The sequence below is a fragment of the Heterocephalus glaber genome, unplaced genomic scaffold, assembly GCF_053883595.1.
Source record: "Heterocephalus glaber isolate CG9 unplaced genomic scaffold, H.glaber_assembly_v1.0 deba00001778, whole genome shotgun sequence".
In the NCBI taxonomy this organism is placed as follows: domain Eukaryota; kingdom Metazoa; phylum Chordata; class Mammalia; order Rodentia; family Bathyergidae; genus Heterocephalus; species Heterocephalus glaber.
In genome coordinates, this window is record NW_028258465.1 from 142,916 (window position 1) to 157,050 (window position 14,135).

Here is a 14,135-nt window from a genome sequence, read left to right on the forward strand (position 1 = left end):
TCTGGCCTCAAGTACAATATATTTATAAGAATAGCAAAAATAATTCTACAATATAAGCATCTTACCTTAGAGTTGAAACATTCCTGTAAAACCAAGAAAATTCTTTAAAATCATCTGTTTAGTAGGTCTAGAAAAACTTTCTAGACTACCTTACAGGATCATATATAACAGAGCTTTTATAATACAATTTTATTTTTATTTATTTATTTATTTATTTAGGTACCAGGGATCAAACTTGGGTCCTTGCACTTGCGCAGTAGGTGATGTAACCACTGAGCTAAATCCCGGCCCTATAATACAGTTTTAAAAATTAAATCTTCAGGGCTGGGGATTTAGCTCAGCAGCACCGCGCCTACATGGCAAGTGGAAGGTCCTGAGTTCAATCCCCAGGACTGGGAAAAAAAAAATTATTTCTTCATTGGGTTCTGTCAAATATTTGAACTTCAAAGTCAAACAGTTGAAGTACATTGATATATAAAGCTAGAGAAGTAATTTTAAAAGTTTAAAATTCTTGTATAAAATAAGGGTAATTCACTTAAAAATATCTTACATTGTTACATTTTTTAATGAAATTAGAAAACTTACTTGTCAATTGATGCTTTAACCTTCACCTGATAGTTTAATTCTGGCAATTTTATTAGCAGTCTGAAAAGAGATAACAGAATCAAAGATAAAAATTAGAAGTGTTAAAGGCCTTTTTATTTTTAAAGAATTAAATATATGTATAGCATATACAAATACATAAAATTTATATTATCTCCTGCTATATGTTAACGTGTGTGTGTGTGTGTGTGTGTGTATTTGCAGTACCGGAGATCGAACTCAGGACCTTGCACTTGCCAGGCAGGCACGGTACCACCAAGCTAAATCCCTGGCTGTATGTTAATGTGTTTTAAAATGTATAATTCCTCTTTAGCTCACCATGTTACCAATGCTGACATCAGGCCCTCAATATCATCACAGACAAACATTTGAGAGTTTGCCCATTGCTCTGTCATGTATGCTGGGTAATACATTGGCCAGGTCACGAATACAGGCATCTGTTTTGGCTAAAGTCCACATGTGGGTCAACGGTGTAGATATAAGAAAAATTCTCTGCAAGGGTATTAACGTGGGTCTATTTAATCATCATATTCCAAAAAAGTTTTGTCAACTTAGCAAACTAAATGTTTTGATAACTGTTACACATAGTGAAAATACTGAAAAAGACCAGGTGCCTCTGAAATGAATATGGAAAATCCCATTTCAAATACGTTCTTAATCTTTAAACACATTATATGTAAACAAAAATGTTTGTAACTAAAAACGACCTAACTTTGAACAAATAGTATATAATGACCTCCTTTTAGAAACCCAACGCAGCCTCCAGGACCTGGGAACTGGTATAGCAGAGAATCAGGAAAAGAGAAATGTAGAGTCAGCTACACATGAAAGGAAGGAGTCCAGCCAGGCAGAGGGAATACAGAAATATGGTGATAAATCCTCAACATTAGAGAAATAAAATCACAGGTCACAGACAGCCCAAACAGAAGGGTGGGTGGAATATAGCAAAGGTCCCTGAATGTCCTGTACAAAGAAAGCACAGAATGGTTTCAGGGTCTTGAGTATGTTAAGTGTAAAGTCACTGAAAGTGAATGTGGTCGGATATTTTCTCCTCCACTTTCCTTCCTATCCTGCCTAGGAGGGTGATCTCATTCACCGTGCGATGATGCTGTGACTGACACCAGGGTCCCACGTCATCCTCCCTTTGAAGTAGGAGAGTGCTTGTGACGGTAGAGAGGGGTGCAGGGAAACCTGTATAGTAAGTAAAGGATCGTCTATCAAGACAGTGGGGAGCAGGGTTCAGAGGAGGAGGAGGAGCTCCAGCTGTGGGTAGAAGGCGACAGGGCGCCCACACCGGGGACTATTGGTCTATGCCCCTGCACTCACTTCCGACAGCATACAAGGTGCCTGTCCAGGGGCCTCTTCCGTGGAGAAGCTTTTGCTGCGCCCTCTTCTCTCTTCCCCTTTCCGCAGAGAGCACTGTGGGCTTGCTCGGTCATCTCTAGGGCCCGCGTCTCCAGAAGCAGGAGGTGCCACCCCCGCCCATCCCATTTCCCTTTGTTCTTACAGTCTTCAGAGTGATACACAGATATGGGATGAGCAATAAACTTCGGAGAAGAATGACATTTTAAGAAAGAACCTGGCTTCAGCCTTTTGGGTTTTGGCTCTCAGGTGTTGGTGCAAAAACCAAGGGAGAGGTTAAATTAAGGCTTTGAAATGCAAATTGAGGACAAGTGCCTTTCTTTAAAACAGAGTTCCAAGGCTGACCTGTGCTGAGGGACTCTAGCTAGGACCCTAAACTGTTCTCTACTCTGGCTGCACCAGTTATTTGTTAGTCTGCAGTCTCAGCTTCCCAGAAGTGAGCAGGAGTCTAGGAATTCTGAGCTTTAGGGCTTGGAGTTAGAGACACGATAAAAATCTTTGACAGAGAGAACAAAAAGTCATTGTTGTGTGATTAGGGAAAACTAAGTTTTGATTGCTCATCCTAATGGAAAAGATCAAATATACAGTTAAAGCAGAGCAAAAACAACACAAAAGGCATGTGGTTTTAAATCGGGTACACAGTAGGGCTATCCTGATAATTGCAGTGTTCAGAGTTTCTGTGGAAAGTTTGAGAAGCCAGTTACTAGGCCATCACAGAGGGAAAATGTGCCACTACATTTCCTGGATGGGATATTCACAGCCTTCCACAATCTGTCCCCCATCTGCCTTTTCCATTCTGTCTCCTGATGGACTCAGGAAGTCGTTATTTCTGTGGCTCCCTCTTGCGTCATTCTCCTCCTTCTTCAGGTCTCTTGGGTCCTCTTTGTGAGTTAACCTTCTCAGCAGTTAATCGCATTGTGCCTGATATTAGGATTTGACACTTTCACGTGAATGTCCCTTGTGTCCTCATTAATATCCCACACTGTCCTGGTCTTGACAAGCAAGGTGGTCATGTTAACATTTCTGGAATTTACAGAAGCTTGGTGCTCCAGAAAGACGAGTTGAATGTGAGGCACCCTAAGAGAAAATGGCCTCCTCACCACCAGTGGCGACAGCTCACAAACATGGAACAAGAGAAGGCGTTCTGCCTACCTGAGCTTCACTGTGAACTGAATGAGGGTTTTCAGTATCATCGGTCTCTGAGGGTGGGTGGGCATACATGGCTGTCGCTCAACCACAAATGAGCTAGATGGAAAGGAAATCAAGCTGTCATCTGAAAGCATTGTGAATATCGACAGGCTGCAAACCACGGAGAAACAGGATGCTATCCTCTCGATAAGTGCAAATTTTCTACACCTAGAAGACTTTCAAATGCCCACTAAATGCAAACTTTTCCAGCAGCTACACACAAGTAATGATCACAAGATAGGAAAATGCCTGAGGATTGTCCCTAAGTAATAATGGTAAATAATTCTTAGTTGTTATACTTGAGTCATCACAAGGGGTCCATTTTTATCATATTAGAGAGTTAATTTCATGTCATTTTGGGCTGAATATTAGGACTTCTGGTACACATTAATATCTTTTTTTTAGTGAGTTTATAAACTCAAAAACATCTCCTCTTTCCATTTCTTGGATATGTGTTTAGGAAGAAATCCTTGAAATCTTTTCTAAAATGTTAAAACTGAGCTGTAGATGGGTGACGTGGCTTAGCTCATGGAAAACTGAGTCAGTTGGTGGGAGAAGTATTATTGAACAAGTAGCGAAAGTAGAGATGTGGTTTTCAGAACTTTCTAGGGGCTCAATTCACTTCTTCCTGGGGGCTCAGTATTCAAACTTTCCTGCCACTCCTCCACCTGAACTCCCACCCCCTGAATCTCATAAGGGTGTCCTTACTCCATAGAACTGAGGATGTCACACAGCATTACACTGATAAGACTGACTTACTTCTTGAAAAGGTTGTAGATCAAGAAGGTGACTCTTTCCAGCAGGTGAGTTCTTTGCATGGGTACAGGATCGCCATCATATGTCATTTTGGTAGATTGCTCCTCCAATTTCTCCAGCTGCCTTCTGAGTTGGAAAAGACTTTCTGCCAGTAGGGTAAAGCTATTGAACAGCAAATGATAGTTTTTCCACTTAATAATTGAGCATTTAAACAACTGACCATATTTCATAAATGTTAAATTATTAGTTATCAAATTAAAATGAATCCATTCCAATTAAAGTTAGTGAGAATTCTTTATTCTTTTCCTAATCCATTTCTTCTTGAATATGCATCACATGTTAAATGATTTCGGTGTTTTCTAATTTATTTTTCAATTAAAGACATTATTTATGAAATTTTGTCAATACTTGGAACCAAATCTCTCTCTATTAGGTATTTTAGGAATATAGCACTCACTAAAAGGCAAAGCAAGAGCAATCTAAAACTACAAAACATGCATGGCACGAAGAAGATCATGTGTAAGAATACTGAAGAATCTCCACGCACACACATGCGTGTGCGCCCTAGCCCTAAGTATTAGCTAAAAATGATCAATGGTTTGGGCCAGATGAACAGGGAAGACTAAGAAAGACTGAAATGGACACGAACCACATCACTGGATGTGAGAAGCCCCGCTGGCTCCAAAACAACTCTTTCCTCTGAAAGTTGTGGAAAGGGTTCTCTAGTCCCTGCCAGGATTTTGAAATGAGCACTATTTTTTAAAGTTCTTTATTGCTCCTTTTTATCATTTACCTTGTTTTTACAAGAGAGGACAGTGGGCTAGAGAATCAAAGTACCTCCCCACTGGAAATCACTGTGTTTTAAAATGAGCCCACCCTTACATTTCCTGAGAAGTAGAGCTCTCAGCGAGAGGGAGGGCCCTCAGTCCCTGCATGATTCCACAGCTTTCATTTGGACCCTTATGAACCGATTGTGAACTTTATCTGTGCATTTTTGTTTCTCATTATACTTCACAATTGTTTTTTTAGTCAGATAATTTTATTTTGTGTCTATGAGGTGGAAAGACTATTGACATTTTTATCTGATATTGAAAAGGATGATACCTACATTTACCTGCTTGTGCACATACACAGATGGAGATGCTGTGTTCTAACAACTGTTTGAGATTTTGAAAACTCATTTTATAACTAACATAACAAAATCGTGTATATCTGCAGTATGCAACATGATATTTTGATATATTAAACATCGTAGGATGGCTAACTCAAAGCCAAATGACATGCATTACCTCACATACTTATAATGGTCAGAATTCTTAGACTCTATTTTCTTCAGTAATTGTCAGTGATAATGCACTGTTAGCTACAATCATGATATGCAATAGATCTCTTGAATTTATTCCTCTCTTCTAACTGAAATTTTGCATCTTTTGATCAACATCTTTAACAAAATAAATTTGTGTTGAAAACACAAAGCTAATGTTTAACTCTGGTATCTTTAAGAGGCACATATATAAATTTTGAAGATTTTGAAGCCAGTGTTTATTATATCCTTACAGAAAATGTACTGCTGGTTTCCAAAATCCATTTAAGAGTTTTAGATTGATATTCTGCATGGGAAAATGAAGCAATTCTTATGCATCCTGAAGACACACCATCCTCTTACCCCAAGAAGTGGAAAAGATGAACATTTATACAAATCCATCTTTGTGTTCTACTGTTGAGTTTCCAGCTGCTCATATGCCACCAATAAGCTAAATGGAAACCTGTATTCTCTGGCTGAGAGACACTGAAGTTTGTACTTCCTGTGGTTTTCATGAGAAACTCAAGTCAATTCGCTTTACCAGTTCTGAAGCTGGTCGAGCCCATTGTGGAGCGGACCCCCGATGCAGGCGATTTGCTGCCGCCGCTTCCAGTCCTGCAGCTCCTCTAGCAGCATGCTGCCCATCAGCAAGTCTGTCTCATTCACTATCTGTGCCATCTTACTGAGGGCCTCCTAGAAACAAAGGCACCGCCCGAGAGGTTTTCATAAGAAACAACCAGAATCAAACTTAGAAAACAACTGGACCTAGAAGATAAAAGCTTGCTTAAAAGTCTGACCAAACATTCCACCAGGAGTTAGCTCCTGGGCACCACAGCCCTGCTTTTCCAAACAATTTAATGATTACAATTAGACTGAGTCATCAGAAAGAAGAATGAGCCCCATCTAACATTCTCATGTGTTTCAGTGTACATAAGTTGAACTGGTGATTTCTGGGACAGTGCTGAATGTTGTCGTCACACAACCACACACTTAGCTGGGCCTGGAAACACATGCCTGCAGTTTCAGCTACCTGGGGAGCTAAGGCAGGAGCAGAGTGAGTTTGAGGCCAGCCTGGGAAATTTAGTGAAATCCTGCCTCAAAATAAAAAAATAAACAGGGTTGGGGATGCAATACACCACTCCCTGAGTTCAATCCCCAGTACCACTAACGCACACAAAAACCAGGTATTTGCCTCTTCAATGGATGTATAAAAATGTTTATTTTTTCAGAAATATGATTGTTCATTAATTTGAAGGTATATAGACTAAACTTTGAGCCTCTCTGTGTTAATTAGGTCTTTATTAGGGTCTGGAAAAGCATAACATTCAAAGGCCTGAGTTTCTATCCGGGCTTTGCCACAAGTTCTATGAATTCAGGCAAAGCATTTAACCTTGCTGGAATGCAGGTCTCTCATCTATACAACCAGGTGAACGGACTGAGTGATTTTCAAGGTTCTTTCTCTCCTTAAAATTTTATTTCTAAAATAGGATAACATGGCACGCAGAAAGTATATAGCATAGGTTTATTATCCATAGAAGCTTTAAGTTTTACCTTGGGTTACCTACTTGCATGCTTACAAACTTATGTATAACTCTCTGAGTTTATAGTTTTCCATGTTTAATGTTCATAAAAATTCTTAAACAACAACAAAAAAATGAAGCTGAACTTTAAAAATGAACTACTGATCTGGGCTGGGGATTTAGCTCAGTGGTTTTGCCGCCTGCTGCGCAAGCGCAAGGACCCGAGTTCGATCCCAGATACCAAAAAAAAACAACAACAACAAAAAAATGAACTACCGATCATCAGTTACTGGTTAAATATCAATTGTGTTTCTTTTCGAAGAGAAGTAGGAAATGGAAATAAACACATTTCCTTTTATGAAAAATATTCCATTGAACCAGAAGAAAAGTTCTTCTCTTTGGCCTGAGTTTAGACTGAATGCGTTCAGTTTTGAGTGAACTAATTTGAAATCCAGAGAATTGTTTAACATAGTGTCATTTCTTAGAGGAAGAACTAGAACACTTATTTCCAATAAAATTTGAGCAATCGTCAAGTAATTTTTAAATTACACATATACACTGAAATCCATTTTAGCAAATGAAGCAAAGCCACTAAAACAGCTATGTCTGAAATAGTGAAAATAATCGAGTAACATTTCCAGTTTGAAATTAACGATAGCTACAGTAAATATACCCGTGAGCCAGATTAACAGACTCAGAGAGGGGGAGCTTTGAATTGGGCAGTTCGCAAGCACTGCTCCTAGAAACACTGCCTGTCACTCACTCGGTGCAAATGGAACTGATAAAATCTAAGAGCATGATTCTTTTCAGTAGGATTAGCTTTAAGAAACAGAGAAAAATGGGCAAATGGCCAAATTAAGATTCTTCACTAACCTTTCTCTTGAAGTCTAGGCTGTTGAGCATTTCTTGCAGCGTCAAAACTTCCTGATTCATCAGGGCATTATTCTTGTCTCCCTGATCTGCGGAGGAAGACACATGAGATTGGGAATTCTCCAAGCCAAAGCTCTCTGCTCCCAAAAGCCCAACGGGTTTCAGGCAGCCATCCCATACCAGCCTGGAGAAGAGCAGGAACCTAGGCTGTAAGAGACAAAATGAGGCCATGACAGTCGAGCTTGGGAACTGAGTTCAAGGATATGCTCACTGTGGCAGGAAGAATTACATCCAAGGAATTACATCCATCGCCTGAGGAAGACGACCTCTGTCTCACAAACCTTGAGGCTGGCCATTCGTTCTTCACTCAATGTTCATTTTTTGATGGTGGAGGGAGGAAAGTAAGAAGTTTTTATAATGGGTCCCTTACTAGACACCTCTGTATTAAAGATAAGCTTGGGTATTTGGTATAAATAAGGAAGGAAGGGGCTTCCCTTTGTGCCCAGAATTAAATCATGTTTGACTCTTTCTGAGATCTAGTTTCAAATAGATAAGTAAGGTAACTGCCTGCAAGAGTTTGTTTTATTTACTTGGTCTAGGAACTAATAAAGACTAAATGTTTTATTTTTCCTTTTGTTGTCCACACTGGGCTAGACTCCCATTAAAACTACAAGTGACAGAGTGGCAAATTAACAAAAATATCTAATACAAAACAAAAGCAATTTAGCCTCTTCAGTGGGGATGTGTTATAAACAAACATCATATTTTTAAATTTGAACATTACAGTTTTTGATATACAGCAAGTGACTGTTTATGCTGGCCAGTTATGTTTATAAAAACGTGGGGTAGGGATGCTAATCTGACTTGTGTAATTGTGAAAATGAGATTCCAGAACAACACTGTGGCTAATTTCTCTACAAAGTAGCACTGATCTCCAGGAACTCATTCCTGCTTGTAATAATTTACAATTTCACTAACTTTTAGACCCCAGAGGTAACAAAATCTTGCTTATGTAGCATTTTATGAACTGAAAATCTCATTATCTAATGCTTTCCAGTGTTCACCATAACTTATTTCCTTGCTAACATGGGGCGGGGGGGGGGGGGACAGAGAGAGAGAGAGAGAGAGAAAGAGAGAGAGAGAGAGAGAGAAAAGGAAGAAGCAAAAACAAAGAAATACACCTTGTCTGTATCCTCTTTTTTTTTTTTTAACACTCACCTAAGGAAGTAGAACAAATTTGCTTATCAACTCTCAGCAAAATTAAGCCTCAATATTCATGCTACCTTCATGTCCCTATGTAGAGTTATAGACAAAATAAAAACTTACCCATTGTCTGAATTGTTTTATATCTGTAGTCAAATTCATCTTGCAGGTCTTCTAAGTATTTGGTGTCTTGTTCTGTCATCTTTACACAAAAGAAAATGTATCACTCAAAAGGAAATATCAAAGTATGGGGCAGTGTTTCAGCATGCCAATGAAATAACCTCACAGATATTTTTAAATAACAGTTTGGTGCTTCCAGCCTCCAACAGCATCGGAAGACCAGAATGAACCTACTTTTCTGCAAAGCTAATTCACAAAAAGTTGAATAATGCTGGAAGATCCAGGTTGGACTTGCTCTTTCAACTATTTTTTTTTTTTTCTGCTTGTTTGGAAATCCTTTGGCTTCTTATCTCTCATTTCTCAGTTGTTTTCAAGTGATGTCATACTCTTTTTTAAAAAAAACTGGAGAAAATGAGTGCTTTTGCCCTTTTACAACTCTTAAGCAGTTCTGTTTAACTCCATTAGTGGGCCAACGATCACCTCTTGCCTAATCTCCATTCAAACAGGCTGCCGTAACTTTATGACAATTCAGCCTAGGTATGTTCTCTTTCTGCTTAAGACACACCCATGCTTTCTCCTGCCTGCTTCTGTCTTTTGAGACAGACTTACTTTACTTTTTTCCAACCCCAATGATGTTTTCCTGCTCTGTCATAACAGTGTTTAAATGTCAACATCTGGGCAAAAGGCTTTTTGTATAGTATCTCATTGAGTCTCATGCTACTCAAGCTGTGGGTCATCCTCGCCTTCACAGGACAAGAAGCAGAGGTTGAAGACGTGGAAGGTCTCACTGCCCAAGGTCACGCAGGTTCTGGGGAGGAGTTTGGGGGAGGGTTGGACAGTCAGACTCTTGAGCCTCTACCCTTACCAAAGCTGGACCAACTGCTCCTTAGACTCCAGGCTACAAACTTCTTTCTTCATAGAAAGTTGAAATTTCCACTGCCTACCCCTTCCAACAGGTCCTAAGAAATCATGCATCTACCTTAGCAGATCTTTCTCCACAAATTCCAAATTTTAGTCAGCTAAATTACTCATTAAGAAAATCATCAAATTTTGAGTCAGAGTCTCAATTTGTATTCCTACTCTGTGACTTATTAATTAAGCTGTATGAACTGGAGAAAACGTCTTTGTGTGTCAGCTTCTTTGTCCATAGAACAGGGCAGAGCAGGTGGGTGGAGGAGGAGGAAGGACAATAAAAGTATGTATGGAGTTGTAAGATCATACAGCACAATGGTGTTTGAGCTGGGCGCCGTGGTGCACGCCTATAAACCCAGCACTCAGAAGGCAGAGGCAGGAGGATCGCCATGAGTTCCAGGCCAGCCTGGGCTACAGAGTGAGTTCAGGGCCAGCCTGAACACAAAGTGAGACCTTGTCTCAAACAAACAAACAAACAAACAAAAATGGTATTGGGGTCAGGTCTATGCTTCACAAGCATCAGCTACCATTCCTCTTTTCCACCCTGTTTGTTATCTCGCTCTCTAAAATGACTTTGTTGACATTTATAAATCTTAGAAAAGAAACAAAGAAGCAGCTATTGACTACCCACTATATTGCCTATATAACAATAGCAGCTATGAATTTTTTTAGCAACCTTTGCCATGCCTAAATCTTACACACGCTATCCTTTCTGCAACCTGCAAAGTGAATTATTTCCAATTGAGGACATCGAGGCTTGGCCATACAGTAACAAATACTCCAGCAAGGATTCAAATCCAGTCTAGTCTAGCTCAAGATCTCTTTCTTTTCACTATACTTTACTATCACTTGCAGCACTTCATGTTAATGGTAAATTTCTGAAGAGCCAAGATTGTGGATGTCTCTAGGCTCCTAAAACTCATGCCTGAGACAACATAACAAATTAAAACATGATAGTTTTAAGGCAGAGATATACTGGGGTTCCCTGTTCTGATGGCAACATTAATTAAAAGCTGAAAGAAGACAACATTGTGCAGGATCTTCTAACGAAAAGTACATCAAAATGAATAAAAGTATATTAAACTATAACTAGAAAAATCAATGCTAAAGTAATTACAAAGCTTTCAGATATCATCATCAGTGGTTGCCACTGTGAAAACGCCAGCAATGACCTGCAAAGCCCTGTTGGTGGCCTGAGACACTTGCCAGAGTGCAAATCCCCAAACTTTTCTCAGAGACCAGGTTAGGCACAAGTGGGGGGAGCACCTGTGGGGAAGGCACCGGTGTGGCCAATGGGGCCCCGGGCTTCCTGGACTCAGACCCAGGATGGGCAGCAGGTGCATGAGATTTGCCCACGGAGTCTTCCCAGGAGAGGGGAAATAAGGCAGAGGCACCCGCGAGGGAGGAGCTGGCCAGCATGTGGGCCCCCTGGAGTCCAACTTGGTCTTGGTGCCAAAAGACCCCGGGAACGAGACGTGCATCAGAGTTAACCCCACCTAGAGGCGAGGTCTGGCCCTTCCTCCCAGCCCGGTCACTCGGTCACTGACTGAGGGTAGCCTGGTTGGCAGCCAGCACTCACGACAGGTGGGGAGGAGGTAGAGGCCTCGGGAGGGATCTGGTTTGGGCTCCAAAAGGTGTGCTTCTCTTGCAACACACTTCTCAGGGCTTCAAAAGGAATTTGAGGCGGAGAGGCTGGGGTAGCTGGGTGAGACAGTGCTGGTTTAGGGTGTGCAGGACTCTCAGTCCCATCCCAGCACCACAGCAAATGAGAGCGGCGGGGGGGGGGGGGAGGCTGGATGCAAAACCCATGTGTGCCTGATGAATGTGGTCAGTATTCTCACCATAATACGCTACTCATCTGCACGCACACACGTGTAGTCAGTAGAGCCACTGCTTTGACACTGTAACGCACCGAGACTTTCTGCCTTAGGTCTATCTTGTGAACCTGACTTGTCCTTGTGCAGTGTAAGAGAGACTTTGCACGCCCGTTTCACTTGTTTTGGAAGATCCCTTAATCAGAAGTCTGAAAACAAATGCTTGGAAATACTGTCCTTTAAACTCTCTGTGTGTTATTCAGGCAACGTATGCGGCAGATTACCTTTAAATGTCTGTAGTTTATTTAACTTTTTTGGGGGGGATCGAACTCAGGACCTTGTGCTTGCAAGGCAGGCGGTGGTGCCACTGAGCTAAATCCCTGGCCCAGTAGTTTAACTTTATTGAATAGTTATTATTTTTATAAAAGACTAAATGAACACTATGTAAGTTTTAGAAAAGGAAATTAGCATTGTATTTCATATACCACATATTGGAGAGTAAGCCTATTTAAGAAATCTTTTCTAGATCAATGAAATTGATAAATCTCTATCCAGATTGACTAGGGGGAAGAAAGGAAAACAGATGTACAAGTATCAAACGACAGAGGTGATATCATTATAGGTTCTTTAGATATTCAAAGGAAAATAAAGGAATATTATGAGCAACTTTATGCCAATAAAGGCATAGTTGGAATGGTCACATTTCTTAAAAAACACAAATTACCAAAGCTCATTCATGAAGAAATAGATATCCTGATAGCTTTTATTTTTCTCACAGAAATTCAGATTGGAGTTTAAAAGCTTCCCACAAAGAAACCCTCCCCATATAAACAGACTGCATGAGAGAGATATATCTTACTAACAAACTGTCTCACGGTTTCTGCAAACACCCGCTTGGTGCACAGTTCCTTGTGTGGCGACTACAGCCAGCCTCTCTGGTGTCTACACAAGCACACTCACCTGCACGCTGTTTTTAATGGCAGCCACTTTGTGCTCCACATTCCTCTGTCTTTCTGAAACTGAAGAACTCTGTAAGGATTTCTCCAAGGGTCCCTGGAAAAAGGATCTTGACATTTCACTGATGTTGATAAAACAGATTCATGATGAATGCAACATATGCAGCATACACTCAGAACTGAGATTTCGATCAACATGATGTAAAATATTAAACAGCCACTAAAAATTTACCTCCTAAGAGCTGAGGGTGGCAGAGTGTGTGCCTACCATGTACGAGGCCCTGGGTTCCACCCCAGAACCAAACCACAAAAACCAAGAAAATCCCAAGCCCCCAAAACAATACAGCCATGCTGTGGGAAAGTATTTAATGAAATAATACAAATGGTGTTAAAGTTTAAGGAACTGAAAAGATTATAAAACACTATGTATATGTTCGCTAGGTGTATGTATTGCTTCTATAATGGAAGTGTATGTAATCTTTATTGTAAAATATACTGATATGTGTATAGATATAAACTCAAGAGCATATGAGTGGAAGAACACACACACCAAACTGTTACCCGTGTGTTCTCTGCAATTACAGATGATTTTATGATTTTTTAAATATTCCTATTTTCTATGGCAGAATTACACTAGTTTTGAAATTCTATAAAAATTAGTACAATGAAATTACATTAAATTCAAATAAAATTCACCACTGGAGAGATTAAATCTCCCGGGGTGGGATTTATTTCTACTCTAGGACAAAAGGCTTTACTGAAGGAGATGGAAAATGTTAGTCTGGCTAAGCAGAAAGGCTACGCTACTCCTCTGACTGCCACTTCTCCAGCACTCTAACGATCTTAGCTATGAGGCTACGAGGCTATGAGCTACTGATGTATCAATTTCATTGATCTAGAAAAGATTTCTAAAATAGGCTTACTCTCCACCATGTGGAGCCTCACAGGTAAGAGGCATGTGACCATGACACATACAAGCTGTCCCGTTATCTCACAGGCGAGCGGGAGGGATGGGTAGAAAGTCTGGTGGCTAAAATCCGCACAAATCAGAGGCGGAACTCAAGGGGGAGCTGGGTCCTCGACTCTTTGTCAGATGTTCAACCATACCACATTCTCCAGTTTGCCAAAGCCTCCAAACAATTCCCCTTCTCTTATTTTGGACTCTACTATTTGTCTTCCTAGTTAAAACTTAAAAACCAGTGCTTCTTTCACAGCAATTTACGGTACTGGCAGATTATTCTGAGTGACAAATGTTTCCACTTGACTAATATTTGACATTTGAAGGGGACAACACACAAACACATGACTAGAAATAATGGAGACAAAAAAGGACTCTTGCAAATATAGGAGACGTGATCAGAAAATACACTGAATTCTTAAAATTAAAAATAATTATCACAGTAAAAGAAATATTGCCATTAATCCCCCTCAACATACTTCCCCTTATGTTGAATGTACTTTTTGCAATATTCTTGCTGTGTGCTCAAGCAGTTCTGGCGGTCCTTTCTAGTGAGTGTGTAGTCGCACT

The 14,135-nt window shown here is 40.3% G+C and overlaps 1 protein-coding gene across 3 annotated transcripts in view; it reads right to left on the reverse strand.

The window, feature by feature from the left end:
* Stat4 (signal transducer and activator of transcription 4) overlaps window positions 1-14,135 on the reverse strand; it is an 81,078-nt gene that overhangs the window by 18,523 nt on the left and 48,420 nt on the right. For all 3 annotated transcript variants that reach the window (XM_013067154.3, XM_004868958.4, XM_087202665.1), the window contains 8 exons: window positions 12,612-12,704; window positions 8,929-9,007; window positions 7,606-7,691; window positions 5,754-5,905; window positions 3,913-4,071; window positions 3,118-3,210; window positions 586-645; window positions 66-83 (listed from right to left, as the gene is read on the reverse strand). In XM_013067154.3, coding sequence (XP_012922608.1) covers window positions 66-83; window positions 586-645; window positions 3,118-3,210; window positions 3,913-4,071; window positions 5,754-5,905; window positions 7,606-7,691; window positions 8,929-9,007; window positions 12,612-12,704 — 740 coding nt within the window. The remainder of the gene's footprint in view (window positions 1-65; window positions 84-585; window positions 646-3,117; window positions 3,211-3,912; window positions 4,072-5,753; window positions 5,906-7,605; window positions 7,692-8,928; window positions 9,008-12,611; window positions 12,705-14,135) is intronic.